General features: G+C 35.3%; 1 protein-coding gene across 1 annotated transcript; it reads left to right on the top strand.

Annotated features, from left to right (window-relative positions):
- Positions 1 to 528: 528 nt before the first annotated feature.
- Positions 529 to 11,614, top strand: KLHL41 (kelch like family member 41; the record flags this gene model as incomplete). Its single annotated transcript, XM_084255947.1, has 6 exons — positions 529 to 1,638; positions 5,773 to 5,930; positions 6,044 to 6,151; positions 7,741 to 7,926; positions 9,817 to 9,963; positions 11,503 to 11,614. 6 exons carry the CDS (start codon positions 529 to 531, stop codon positions 11,612 to 11,614), a joined length of 1,821 nt encoding a protein of 606 aa, XP_084112073.1.
- Positions 11,615 to 15,694: the final 4,080 nt, after the last annotated feature.

Here is a 15,694-nt window from a genome sequence, read left to right on the forward strand (position 1 = left end):
ATATCCCAATGTTTTAAATAGAAAATGAATTTGTGTTCAACAGTTCTTGAAAAGGGGATCTTGCTTATGAGCAGTCAATTAACTCACCTGTCATTCTTGACCTTTGCATCATTAATTCAGTCAGCTAGCTTGTCACTAGACCATTTTTAGTGAACTGACTCATTTTATGATTCAGTTCAACATATATTTTCTTATGGTAATTTTTATTAGCAAATTTTCTAATGTTTTATGTATTTTAAAGCTTTCCACTTCATTTATATCTTGTGTTTCTTAGCTCTCTCCTTAGTGAGTAAAAGCTCCAGTTGTTCCTTTCAATCTAAAACAGCTGCAGGAATAACTCTTCTTTCCAAACTGCCTCTCCTAAATTCCAGTTGTTAAGAGTTGGTGCCTATATTTAGCTGCTGGGATTAAATTGCAAAGGCTTGAAGCTGGGCAAAGCACACTGATCTGCCCTTTTACAGCTAGACCTGTGTGCTGCGAGGAGCTAAGGCCTTCAGTGTCCCCTTCCTTACCCAGGTTACTCACAAAATGGATTCCCAGCGGGAACTTGCAGAGGAACTGCGGCTTTACCAATCCACCCTTCTTCAGGATGGTCTAAAAGATCTCCTGGATGAAAAAAAATTCATCGATTGCACCTTAAAAGCAGGTGACAAAAGTCTTCCTTGCCACAGACTGATTTTGTCAGCTTGTAGTCCTTACTTCCGTGAGTATTTTTTATCTGAAATTGAAGAGGAGAAGAAAAAGGAGGTAGTACTAGATAATGTGGATCCTGCAGTACTGGATTTAATCATCAAGTACCTGTATTCCGCCAGTATTGATCTCAATGATGGAAATGTGCAAGATATTTTTGCATTGGCCAGCCGCTTTCAGATACCCTCGGTGTTCACTGTCTGTGTTTCTTATCTTCAGAAAAGACTTGCTCCTGGTAACTGTCTAGCTATCCTCAGATTAGGACTTCTTCTTGACTGCCCGAGACTCGCCATCTCTGCCCGTGAATTCGTGTCCGATCGTTTTGTACAGATATGTAAAGAAGAGGACTTTATGCAGTTATCGCCACAGGAACTGATCTCAGTCATTTCAAATGACAGCCTAAACGTAGAAAAGGAAGACATAGTATTCGAGGCAGTAATGAAATGGGTGCGAACAGACAAAGAAAACAGGATTAAAAACCTTAATGAAGTGTTTGATTGTATTCGTTTTCGCCTTATGACAGAAAAATATTTTAAAGATCATGTTGAAAAAGATGATATAATTAAAAGCAACCCAGAACTCCAGAAAAAAATCAAAGTTCTCAAAGATGCCTTTGGAGGCAAACTCCCAGAACCTAGCAAAAATGCAGAGAAGGCTGGAGCTGGTGAGGTGAATGGTGATATTGGTGATGAAGATTTATTGCCTGGCTACCTGAATGACATTCCCAGGCATGGGATGTTTGTCAAAGACCTGATTCTCTTGGTTAATGACACTGCTGCAGTGGCTTATGATCCCACAGAAAATGAATGCTACCTTACTGCACTGGCTGAGCAGATTCCCAGAAACCATTCCAGCATTGTTACCCAACAAAACCAGGTCTATGTGGTAGGGGGACTATATGTGGATGAAGAAAATAAGGATCAACCTCTACAGTCCTACTTCTTCCAGGTAAGACTATTTTTATATAAATAGAGGCATAAAGGGAAGGCTGTTATCATCTAGTTAACTATTTGTGGATTTTTCAGGCTGCTTGCCTTTTTATTCCAGTTGATATCCTCTTCCAGTTCCTTGTTCTTTTATTACTTAGAGAGCTGACAGAAATATTTAAATGAGTTAATTTAACTGTTAATAATTAACAAAAGGTTTGGTCAAGAATGAGTTTCGAATTAATGCTTAAGTGATGACTCAAGATTTTCTTTATAATCTTTTACCCAAAATATATTTATAGATGATGATGACTGTAGTCCTTCAAAACCCAGTATTTAAGTAAAAGCTACATTTAATCTTATCTTCTTTTTGCCTGAAAAACAGATTAAAGTATTTCCCTAAGTTCAAGTACTTTGTACACTACAAAAGAGAAATAATTAATGAGATTTTCTACCATTCCCCAAGTTTCCTTGAACTGATTTGAACTTCTTGGAGGTATCATTTCATCTCTAATCTTTTTCTGATTATTGCCTAAATTATAGTTTTGGTGAAAATGAAAAGAACTTGTAAACATATTTTACCAACTTTAGATTCTCTCCTAGGAAAAACTGTCTTCACAAGTGCCACTCATTTGAATTTGATTAATTATAGTTAGATTTTTTTTATGGTAAAAAGTTTATATTCAGAATTTTTATGATTAAAGTTTATATATGATCAATGATCACATTTATTTGGGTTTCAGAGGTATACTTAGACTTTGTAACAACTTAATCTATTTTGTGAAACCACAGAAGTTTCCAAGAAAACAAATCCTCTCAACTAATAAACCTTTGGTTATGTATTCAAAGAATATTTGTTTCATATTATCAGTGCATCATACTTTATCTGTTTATAATAAAGTGGCTTAACTTTTAACAATGCAAATACTCAAATTTGTAGCTTACAACTATCCTACAAGTTTTTTTAGGTCATAGCAAACTTGGAGCTTTGTGGTCATTTGACTTGAAAAGACCAAAGATAAGTGATTATACAATGTCATACTGCTATCACTGCATGCTCTCAAAATGTGACATACTGTGCAATCACAAAATACTACCATTTATCAGCTTTTCTAATCTTGAAATATGTAATTATTATAACAGATCTTCATTTTCAGATTTGAAGAAAGTTAATTATGAAATATATTATAATCATTTGAAAGCAAACCAAAAAATATCTAAAGCCCTATTTTTTAATTCAGGTAAATATCAGAAAGGGAATATTCAATTTAAAAATCAGTTTTTATATCTAAGAAGTAGAAAGTACATTAAAACACAGAAAGATATGTACCTAGAAATCACAGATTCAATAATATGCATATAATTTTATATTTATTCTCTTCTATGAACATGTTACTAACTTATTTCCATTGCCAATGCCTCTTTTCTGGCTCAAGAAAACTGCTTCATGTTCTTTGTGCTGCAAAAAGTTGCTACTTTTAAAAAGGCACAAATAGTGGAACAAGATGCCAAGATAAAAACAACCAATTCTAAAAGAAGTTTACCACTCACAAGATATAATATATATGAAAATATTTCAGGTTTTATGTTTTTCTGCTTGGTTACATCTGTTTAAAATGTGTAAGTTAGGCGTAATATGAAATTTGATTCTATAATATAGACTGAGACTATTTACCTAGGGAAGAGAGGATTTTTTTCATAGTACTAATAGATTTATCAAATTTTTAAACAGTGCCATCCAAAGACATCTAGGTCCAAATTGCAATTTTAAGGATAATAAAAATGGACCCCAAGAGGTAAATAGATTGAGGACTCATCTATAAAAGAGTCTGGCAGTCATCTAGTGCTTGATCTCCCGTAGGAAGCACCTCTCAGGGGATGTAGCAATAGACAGCACTATACGGTATGAGTAGTAGACTTTCAGGCTTGGGATAATGGCTGTTATTCCCATTTTAAATAACAAACTACAGATTGATACAGCTTGCATTAGAATATTACTTAAAAGCTCTGTGAGCTTGCACAAATTTAAACTTTCTGTGTCTGTTTCCTGTCTGTAAAACAGAGATGATAGAAATACCAGCCTTGGAAGACTAAATGATATAACGTAATGCTTTGAATACTAAGCCTACCACAGGATCAGCACTGCACAGACATCCATTACTATTTCTACTGTACTGCACACCACCTTCTTGAGCAAAGGAGTTTTGTGTGTGTTTTTTTTTTTTTTTTTCAAAAACGAAAACATTAGTGATCACAATATGGATGTTGAAATTAGTGAATGTGAAGCTAACCCCACCAGGGGAAGTCATTTAAAGGTTGTTTTTTTTTTCTTTATGTTTCATCAAGGTAACACTGGTTTAAAATACTGTATATGATTTAGAGGTAAATCACACCTCTTCAGATTTATGTTACTGTTACAGGGCAGGAAGAGGGGCACCCCAGAACCTGCAAACCTGCCTGCTCTAAATAGGTTCTGCCATCCGCCGCATCAACACAAAACATAGGAGACTTTACTGAAAAGGAAATTTAATACAATTAGTAAACAATACAGGAAAGGCAAAGAATCTAGTTTCTAAATCAAGCACCAAAAGTTACCCATCCCCTTGTGGGTAAAAGTCCACCCAAGCAGGATTGGCCCAGAGCAAAGCCCCAAAGCCTGCCACAAGTCTAAAGCATCTTCCAGTGGGCACCCACAGAAAAGAATCAGAAACAACCAGACATGTCTGGGAGGAAAAGAAAAAAATCACAATCAAGACAAAAACCGCCACTGTCACCTTCCCACAAGTTTCACCCACATCTGTGTTACCCAGTCCACGACCAAAGACAAGCGCAGTTTCTTCACGTGTCTCTCAGCTCCATGTGCCTCCTCCAGGTCTCCTTCTGGCTCTCGATCCTGCTTCCTTCCTGCCTCCATCTCCTCTGCAGCTTTTTCTCTCCCTGCTCAGCTCCACCCTCCTTTTGGGTGGGGCAAGAAACCTGGAATCTCTGCCTTTCCTGGGGACCACCCTGTTACATTACCACCCCATAACCACACACAAAGCATCCATAACCTTCCGCCATATTCCAGAGAATTCCCTCACCCTTTTGATTCCCACTCCCACCCTCCCTTCCCTTCTAGTAGCCTCAATTCTGCAGTCATGTTTCTAGGGTTTGTTTTGGTTTAGTTTTGTTGTTCCTTTGTCTTGTTTCTCTATATTCCATGTGAGTTAAGTCATCCAGTATTTCTTTGCATTTAGGACATTGAGGCACAACAAAACTGCTTTCTGAAGGAATGCATTTGCAGATTTGTTGTTCTCTCTGCTACTAGTACTGTCTAACAAAAGAAAAATGAATTAAATCCAGAATAACTGGATAGCAGAAATATATGCAGATATTAAAGGTAATATAGGGAGGGGTCTCTATATCTGGCTTAGTAATCTCAGCTAAGGAAAGCACTAGCGGGATAAGGGATTTAATCCCTCCTTGGGCACAAGGTGAGCTGTGTTAGGCTTGCAGAAGTGGTATCAGCAAAAACAAAGTTACTTCCTAATACAAAGTAAAAGAAAAGAGGAAGTCTGGCACACGAAAATTCATATTAACACCATAATATACCGGCTGTTTTAAAATGAACATAGAGACCCCCCAAAAAAAATTGAAGGGAAAATAAGATATTGCCAAACCTCCCAGTTGTCTGTGGACTGAGCGACAGGTCCAGCTGTCCGGGATACTAGCTTGGGAAGTTTGTTTAAATATAGCATGTGGGAGTAGAGGGGGCACTCCATACTGACCGGTGACAGCCTCTCTCTCACCAGTGTCCTCCAAGTATCATCATTCCTTACTTCAAACCTGAGCAAGGCAACATGGAAAGAGAATTTAACAAGAAACCACACAGTTCTACACTAACTTGTGGTGATTCTATTCTCTTTCCTTCCTTAAAGTCCTGCAATTTGTTTGTTATTTTCACCTATTTTCGTAAGCCAGTTGGGTTTTCTCATTTTTCTTGGTAATTTAATGGTAAAATATGATATCTTTGGATTGTGGTTTCATTTTACTTAAAATCTTTGAAGAACTCAACAAACTATAAACAATACATAGTTACTTTTTCATACCTTTTTATAACAAGCTATAACTTTTTTGTAACAAGCTCCACAATTCCTTCTGTACTTTTTTTTTTCAGCTTGATAACATAACATCTGAGTGGGTTGGACTTCCGCCTCTACCTTCTGCCAGATGTCTGTTTGGTCTTGGAGAAGTAGATGATAAAATCTATGTAGTTGCAGGTAAAGACCTGCAAACAGAGTCTTCGCTGGATTCAGTATTATGCTATGATCCTGTGTGAGTTGATATGACTTTCCTGTTCAGCATTCAGGTGTATGAGTGCCTATAACATTCATATTTTTATAACCTGGAATATGCAGAAAGCTTGTAACTTCTGATATTTTCTTTAGGGCTGCAAAATGGAGTGAAGTAAAAAAACTTCCAATCAAAGTCTATGGCCATAATGTGATTTCACATAAAGGGATGATATATTGTCTAGGAGGAAAGACAGATGACAAGTAAGTACTGAAATTTACTATGATTTATAACCAAATGATTTTTTTTATTATTACATATGCTCCTTCCCCTTTTCATTTGAATCTAAAACTGAAATGGCACTTGGTTCTCATCCATAATGTTTTGGAAGTAAAAAATCAAGAAGTGAAAAACTATATTCTATAGTTACAAATTAATGATTAGTATTCAATTAAAATACAAAGATAGTGCAGAAAATGTGAGTTTAAAAAGTAACATTCTTTTCTATGGATATACCATCTATCCTTATTCAAAGATAAAATATTCTAAAATTTTTATATCCTCCTTAATTCCAGTTATTCCCATCAAATGAATATTGAAAGGAAGTTAGAAACTCAGTCCTAAATCTTATTTTGGGCATTTTTCCTGTGTAAATGGAATGGAATATCTGTATTAAGCAGTGTTCTGACTTTGGAAACATAGTCTCCTTGCCAAATGATTTAAATTGTTTCCTTCAAGTAGTATTAGGACTAGGAAATTGATATGTCAGTAAGCACATACAGGTCTTGTCAGTAAGAATATAATAATCTTGAGAATATCATTAACCAAGTGCTGGACAAATGCCAAAGTCAGGAACTTTGCAATGAGTCATAATCTAAAAGTAAGCACTGACTTGCAGTAATTATTACCAGTAAATTTGAAAAAACTTATCAAGAAGTTTTAAAGTAATACTCATAGTGAAATATTAAAGGAAATGTTTCTACTTCAGATATCTGTTCTTTTAGAGATTAAAGAAAAAAATGGTTTTCACAAAAATGGACTTTTTTGCTTCTAATTTTACCAAACATAACAGTTAATCAATTATTTGGAATTCTGAACTCGCCTTCGTAAATTCTGGATCACTTTATAGAACCATAAGGAACATACTGAGAATAGTAATTCAGATGAGCCCAGGTTTTTCTGGTAGCATTTAGCATATAGAATTGGTCTCATTACTCATCAGCCCAGATGACTAGTTGTCCATAGTCCCAGATTTTTAAAAATACATTGGTAATGTATGGTAGACACAAATGTAATGGCCCATCATATTAAATAGTTCAATTTAAAATAGATTCATTTATCATTTATACCTAATTATTTTTTAAGTTAGCAGATTCATTCCTGGGATATTCAAATAATAAATAAACTTAGTATTTTTGTTACTAAGGTATAATAAAAAGCTTATGATTTTTAAAAAATATATTCATGTCTAAAGACTACAATTTCCGGGTTCATTTCTATAGTGTTACTGAATTTATGTCTTCCATTTAATATAGCAGCAGATTGGATTAAAATTTAATCTGCCTCGGCTTTTAGAGAGTTGCCAAAAGTAAAAGTACTGTACTGTCCAGTATTATAATTAAGTTATAAAATGGTTTTGGTCCTCATATTTGGAATTATACTTTGCTTGGAGGCATATTTTCACATTAAGACAACTTTGGAGTTTTCCTGATCCTCTTTTGTACTGTATATTTGATACAAAAAGCCAAACTCACTGATGAGTGAAATTGCTTCTTCAAAGAGGGAAGGTTCTAGAAGGACCATTTTGTTGTGTTTAGAGAAAGTATTTATTTTGTTGTGTTTGTGTTTACAGAAAGTGTACAAACCGGGTATTTATCTACAACCCCAAAAAAGGAGACTGGAAAGATCTGGCTCCAATGAAAATACCTCGTTCCATGTTTGGAGTAGCAATACATAAAGGCAAAATTGTAGTTGCAGGAGGTGTCACTGAAGATGGTCTTTCAGCTTCAGTTGAAGCTTTTGACCTCACAACCAATAAGTAAGTTGCTATGTCTTATTCAGCATATAAATCACTACACATTTTAATTTTTTATTAACTTTGGATAAAAATTAATTTCCTAGTTAGGACATTAAAGGAAATGTCCTAACATGGAGAGAAGAGGACAGGAAGTCAAGGATTAAAGAGAAGTATCTTCATCTGGATTTCTTTTGCTGGTATTATGTGTAAAACACCTACTGTTTTGATGTATAATGTATATAATTTGGAACACATGACCTTCAAGTTAATACTGGAGTACTCCATCTGTCCTTGCATGTTACTAACTGTGAATTTAGTTGGGCAAAGGTGATACTTCTTTTTTAAGATTTTATTTATTTATTTATTTATTTATAAGAACTGGGGTGTAAGCCAAACGTGTGGGGGAGGGGGAGGCAAGAGGATTCACCATAGATATAATGGGGAGCAGAACAGGCAGATTGACTAAAATACACTGCTAAGGGGAACAATGGGGGAGAAAGGAGAGGTCTACTGAGCCATGTAGGTCAGCTCCCCGGGCAGGATCGAACTCAGGCCATTGTGGTGGGCTGTCTAAGTGGTAGCACTGAGATTTAACCCATAGGCCACCAGGGAGGCCCAGAGGTGATACTTCTGATAATTATATAAATGTAGGTAAACAAGTCAAAAAGTGGTATTTAATTGAAATACAGTTTCTTTAAGAATGAAAGACCTCATTAAGCTTGTCTTATTTGTAAACATGAATACTTCAGAGGTTAATTCTTTCATGCTCTTTATGATTTTCTTAAAATTTGTACTTCTAAGTTTTTATTGGCTTAAAGTTAATGTGAAAAGATATTTGACAGATATTCTTATAAAAAGCTTTCAAATTTTTGAGCTCACATCTGTATGAGTAGTTTTTATACTCCTAGTTTAACAATGAAGAAAATTTAGTACACCATTATTACTTCTTTTAAGGTACCACGTATGCTTTATTATAAAATAGACTTTAATATCTGAAAATCACAAGGAACTTTTATGGACTAGGATTTAAATAATCATTTAAGAACATGTTTTTGAACATCGAAGACGGATAAACCTTCACAATGCAGGGAATTAAAGAAATGACACTCAAAACTATAAAGATGTTCATATGTATAGATAGCTTTTTAAATTTATATGCTTTTTTAAAAATGACAAAAGTACCCCTAAATGTTGCCTATGATTATGGGTGATTTTGTTTTCTTCTGTATCTTTCTGTATTTTCCAGATTTTTCTACAATATACATGCTATTTTTATAATTAGAAAAACAGCTAATCTATTTAGAGAAAAACTATGAGGTCCAATTTTTATGCTAGAGTAATAAAATAAGGAGTTATCAAAATGACTCATTCAATCTATAGAGTCTTAACATTTCCACCTCATTTGATTGATATCTTTATTTGTCTTATTTCAAAAGGCTCTTTACATTTAAAAGTGCCCATTAAATCCATTACTTAAAAAAAAGATATTGCATAAAAATTAACAAAAAGAAAATTTCCAACCTTGATGTCTAAGATATCCAGATCATGAAACTTTATTCCTAAGGACCTGGAGATTTCTTAAGAAATGATGGAGATCAGTTTTTTAAATTTTGTATTGGTATTCAAAATGAGATTCCACACATTAGAGTCTAGGATGTCTAGAACTGCCATAAAACCCACTGTTTATGGCGTACAATTCGATAACCACTGCTGAAGGTGGTAGCAGATGAAGCTAGTGTTATGGCATTGACATATTGAGTTTTATATCTAACATGGTATGGTTGCATTTATTTAATCTATTCTAATTTCGATGCCTATGCTACTTGGATTTTATCTTTGTAATTTTCTGTAATTGTTTAGTAAAATACATTTGACAAGTTTTACATTGACCACATTTTTAATAATTCCTAGATGGGAAGTAATGACTGAATTTCCCCAAGAAAGAAGTTCCATCAGCTTGGTTAGCTTGGCAGGATCCCTATATGCCATCGGAGGGTTTGCCATGATTCAACTGGAAACTAAAGAGTTTGCACCCACTGAAGTCAATGACATATGGAAGTAAGTTTTATCCACTCCAACTTTCTGAACCAAATATTAAATCAGGTAACTGATAACTGATAAACAGTTTTGAAGTAAATAATATGCCATACTTTCCTTGATCGCCATAGATTAGTGATTCAAAACTTTAGCGTGCACCAGAGCGCCTGTTAAGAACACAGATTTCTGGGCCTCACCCCCAGAGTTTCAGTAGGTCTGAGATAAGGCCTGAGAATCTGCATATCAAACAAGTACTCTGGTGCAACTGTCACTATTGTGGCAACCATTGCAGATTATTGGTTCTCAAACTTGACTGCACTTTGGAACCACCTGAAGACATGAAAATATTGATACATGGGTCCCACTCCCAGAAATTGACTTAATTGGTGTAGAGTATGGCCTCCTGCCAAAGCAACTTGACTTTTGAATTCTATTTGGAACCAGAGTGGCTTGTATGGGGTTCAGCTGATTGGCAGCACCATTCTTGTGTTTCACAGTCCTGGTTGCTATTAGCATCAACTGGGAAGGTTTTCGGAGGTAAATTCACAAGCTCTCCCTATCTCCCGAACTTTTGATTTAGTTGGTCTTCATTAAGACACTGGTATATATGTATATAAATATATATACACAGATATATCTATATGTGTGTGTGTTTTTGACACTGGCATATTTTAAAAGCATGCTAGACAATTATGTGTAGCCAGAGTTGAGACTCACCACTTATTCTCTCTTAGTACTTACCCCTGTTTTGCAAAAATCCTAATTTTCCTAGTCTTCCATTATTTCATCATTTTTTCCATTGTAATTTTTCTTGAAATCATTGCGTCATTTAGAAATGGCCAAGCTGATAGTAAAAATTTAATTGCCATAAATCAAATGTTTTAATCTCCTTAATCTCTTATTGCTTAAAATGTAGATAGGTCATTTAAAACCCTTCTTTTTCTCTTATTTTGTTGTCCCACATTTTGTATAGATAATTATGTTCTTTATATGTGGTAAAATATTTTTTGTCTGCTTTTCTCTACATAAATGTCACTCAGTGTATAGTATACCTGTTGAGGAGAATTTGTACCATTGATGAAATTAATTAATAACATGTATAAATCAGCTAATTTTAAAAATTATTTTAAATATACATTCATCAAAGATGATTTGCAGTATTTTCTGTCTACCAAGTATTGGTAGTTTCTGGAGCAGGAAAGATACTAAGATGAATAATAGATACTATTTATCCTCAAGTACCTTTGACATAATAAGGCGGTGATTACAATAGAAATATAATTGCTATAATACATACTATATAAAAGACTGTGAACAGAAAAGGATTAATTGCTTGAGTATTTAGATTAAATATCCTGGTAGTAGTTCAGACTTATGTTCATCCAGAGAATGTATAATTTAGGAGGAATTCAAGTGTTATTCTACTAGGGAGGTGAATCCTTCTCTGACTAAGAGTAGGGTTTTCTCAAATATCCACATTTGTATGCTTAACACAGGAAAACCTATAAAACTGTCTACTTACAAACTGCTTATTGATTACTTTTTTTTTTTCTCTATTAGGTATGAAGATGATAAAAAAGAATGGGCTGGGATGTTGAAGGAAATACGTTATGCTTCAGGAGCTAGTTGCCTAGCAACACGTTTAAATCTCTTCAAACTGTCTAAACTATAATCAAGAAAGTGAAAAACCATAGTAGATTTTGAGGAAATGTGTTTGCATAATAGGGTTTTAATTTTATTCTTTTTTGAAAGTCTATACAGAGATTCATGCAGAAATTACTAAGTTGTCCCAACTTAGTGGGACAGCATTGAGTATTCAATGTAATCATCAGGGCTGAAAACCATTTCTAATATGAAATATGTTAAATTGAACAGATTATTTCGTTAACTGTCTCATTCAATCATTTGTAAAGGAGGTTCCTAAATTTGGGTTGATTACTAATCCTTTCATTTGCATTGTTTTGCACCTTTACATTTGTTTCCTATTACAAATGATATTAAAGAATGAAATATGTACATCACTTTTTTAAATGCTTAAAATATCAAAAACCTTCCCTCATGCTTTAAGATATGACAAGAACCCTGTGTATTAAAGATTTTGTGCCATGAGGACTTTGAAAATGCTATTTAAAGGAGTATAATAAATGGGTCATAAAAGGGGAAAAGTCTAAATAGTCAAATTCAAGTGGTCTTTTTTCTATGTTCTTTTTGTGATATGAGTATCACTTGATTTAAATTAATTTAAAAAATTTTTAAAACCAGTAAAATGACAGCTTTCATGACTTTAACTATAGTATCTATGGTGGGAACACAGATTGATTTCTTAAACTACTTGGGTATAAGTTGGGGCGAGTGGTAGGTATAGAGAAGGTATATATTCTTGGTTAAGTTTTATCTGTACTCTCCTTGAGTTACCTAAGGTGACCGTTTTCTAGGATGTGAGATTCTACATTCAAACTCTTTGTTCTCGGTATATATAGCAAGTTGACTCCTCAGTTTGTTCACAACCATCACATTCAACTCTGCAAATCATCAACTATGATTTATGGGTGTCATGTGCTTTCATAGATTTATTTGACTTCTATTCTTATACATGTAATTTTCTGGGAAACCTCACTTGGGACTACTTTGGAGTATTCTATGATTATCAAGCAATTACATAAAAAACATGAGTAGTTATATGGCTCTGCTTTCTCTACCATAAATATGGAAAGATTTAACAAAATTCAATTTTACTTTGGATCTTTGAAGTAGAATCCCAATTACTTTTCTGTACTGAGAAAAACCACTGTGAACTATATACCATGAATACACAATCAACAAATCTTGAAGGTGGGAAACTTTTCAACAGATAAATTGTAAGAAAGAGAAAGGATGTAAGGGGATGCTCATAGATTAAGACAAACTTGTTTGGGAGGTGGGGGTGATACAAATTATGGTGTCCTGAGATGCAAACGAGTGATAAAACTGTAGGAGAAAGTGCTATGATTGCAATATAGTGATTACTTTCAGGAAGAATGTGCAGATCTATGTAAATATGAGATTCAACTGAAAAAATAGTGCTGTGAGATGATGAAAATTTTCTGAAATTAGACAGTGATGATCATGGTTTCATAACCCAGTGACTATACTAAAAACCACTTTTTAGAACATTGATATTGTGGTATGTGAATTATATCTCAGTTTTAAAAAAAAGAATGCTTTTGTTTATAATAGTCCCACTTTTTAAGATTAAAAAAAAAATCACCAAATAAAAATTCAAGTATATATAGAAAAAAGCATTTCAGTCAAGCAGCCTAGAGAATGGAGAGTAACAGATGTGGTACATGAAAGTCAGATCGTGTATAACAATAAGTGAAAGGTACAATCAGTGTCATTAGATCTCCATGTACTCAAAGTATAAATAACTGAGTTTTCATTATGTCAAAAGGAAACAATTTATAACCTTCTTCAACCTAATAATTTTATCCTAAAAGTTGCACATAAAATATTTCAACTTATTCAAGGGATTAATTCTTATAATCATTTATTTGAGAAATCAGACACAATCATAAAAATAGGTAACAAATTTAGCACATCAAATAATACAAATGAATATTATGAGGAAATTCAAAATGAGGGAGACACAATGTCTAACTTACTGTTCTAATTCTGTTTTTTGCAAGTTTCTGTGAAACTTTTACATTCTGCAAAATCACTAAATACTGGAGCTCAAGTCATGCAAAGTAATTATACATTTTAAACAAGTACTTCAACTAAGCCTAGGCCAACTATCAATGGAGAAAATAACATGTAGGACACATTTTTAAAACTAGGCTGCAGATTTGAGGCATTTTAGCTACCAACCTAAATTTGGGACAGAACTAATGTAGAGGGCCACGAAGTTAGAAGACAGACCTACATCCCTACCAGGCAGCCTTAGGGTATTTAAAATAAGGCTTTTGGCTAAGCACAAACATATATTGCCCTTCAAAGAGGAGAGAATGTACAGAATCAGACAAGGTCTACTTCCCCCTCAGTTCTCCCCATTTCCTTGCTTCCATTTATAAGAAAACTCATTTCTCCTTTCACTTTCTCTTGAAACATTAGGGCTTTCAAACCCACTGCTCACCGAAAGTAATCTTCAGGGTTACAATAATTTCTATGTTGCTAAATTTATTTATTTATTTATTTTTTATAGAGGCATGTTTTATTTATTTATTTATTTAGTTTTGTTTGTTTGTTATACAAGCACTGGGTACAGTCAGAAGCACGGGAGGGTGAGAGAATTCACCACAGCCAGAGCAGGGAGCAGAGCAGGCAGAAGGACCAAAGTACACTGCTGAGGGGAGCAGCAGGCGGCAGGAGAGGTCTGCGCGCCATGTGGGACCCTCCTTCTGTGGCTGGGGAGCAGCTGGGGATCGAACCGGCGCCGCGGAGGCCGCGGGCAGCTTCGCAACCCAGCGCTCAACCGCTGCGCCACCGGAGAGGCCCTATGTTGCTAAATTTAATTGACATTTCCAAGGCCTCATCTCACCTGACCTATCAGCATCACCTGATATTACTACTCACTTCTTCCTCCTTGAAATGCTTTATCTACTTAGCTTCCAGAGTATTATGGCTTATAACGTTTCCTTCTGAGCCTCTCTGGCAAGCCTGCCTTGTCACTCTCCTTTGCTGGTTCCTCCTCCCCATCTCTATCTCTTTATGTTGGAGCTCTTGAAGCTTAGTCTTCAGATCTCTCCCCAACTGAGACTTTCCTTTACTCATATTTTAATGCGTTCATCTGCTCTCAATCCATTAAATACTATTGACAACTTCCAAATTTATATTTGAAGCCTGGACCTCTGAGCACATTTATTGAAGTGCCTATTTGATAACTTCAGATATTTAAAAGGCATCACAAAAATTGAACATGTCTAAAACCAAACTCATGATCCTTCAATCCTCCCCTATGATCCTCTGCCCCTCACCTCCCTCTTCCCATAGACATCCCCATCTTAGTCAATGGCAATGACATCCTTTGAGTTGTTAAGGACAAAAATTATCCTTGACTCCTCCCTCCATGTTCAGTCAGTAAGATAATTCAATTGCCTCTGCCTTCAAAATATATCCAAGAAATCTGACCACTACTCTTATCTCCACTGCCACAGATGTCTCCATTTCTTGTCCTGATTATTGCAATCACCTGATAATGGGTTATCCTGCATATATACCCACTCGAATGCACATTGCCCTCCTTTTCCTCTCAATAGAGTGGTCAAAGTTATCCAATTAAAACCTGAGATCTCTATTCCTTTTATAGAAACTCCAGTAGTCTCTCAGAGTAATATAAGGTCAGATTTATTTGACTCATCTATTTTACCTTTTATTATACTTCTACCTTCCAGTTGTTCTGCTCCAGCCACAGTGGATTCCTTATTATTTTCAAAAATGCCAGACATAGCCCCACCTCAGGATCTTTGTACTTGAGGGATCCTCTCCTGGAAGTTCTCTACTCCTAGAGAACCTTACCTCCTTAAGAATTTACTGAAACAGGGCCTCCCTGGTGGCACGAGGGGTTAAGCACCGCACTATGAAGCAATCCACAGCCTCTGTAGCATGAGCTCGATCCCTGGCTGACCAGGGAGAAACCCACATGGCGAGACAGACCTCTCTTCTCCTGTCTCGCCTGCTGCTCCCCTCAGCAGTGTATTTCAGTCAGTCTGCCTGTTCTGTTCCCCATTCTGTCTCTGGTGGATCCTCTCACCCCCTGCATCTCTGGCCTGTACCC

This window comes from Talpa europaea, assembly GCF_964194135.1.
Source record: "Talpa europaea genome assembly, chromosome: 1".
Classification (NCBI taxonomy): domain Eukaryota; kingdom Metazoa; phylum Chordata; class Mammalia; order Eulipotyphla; family Talpidae; genus Talpa; species Talpa europaea.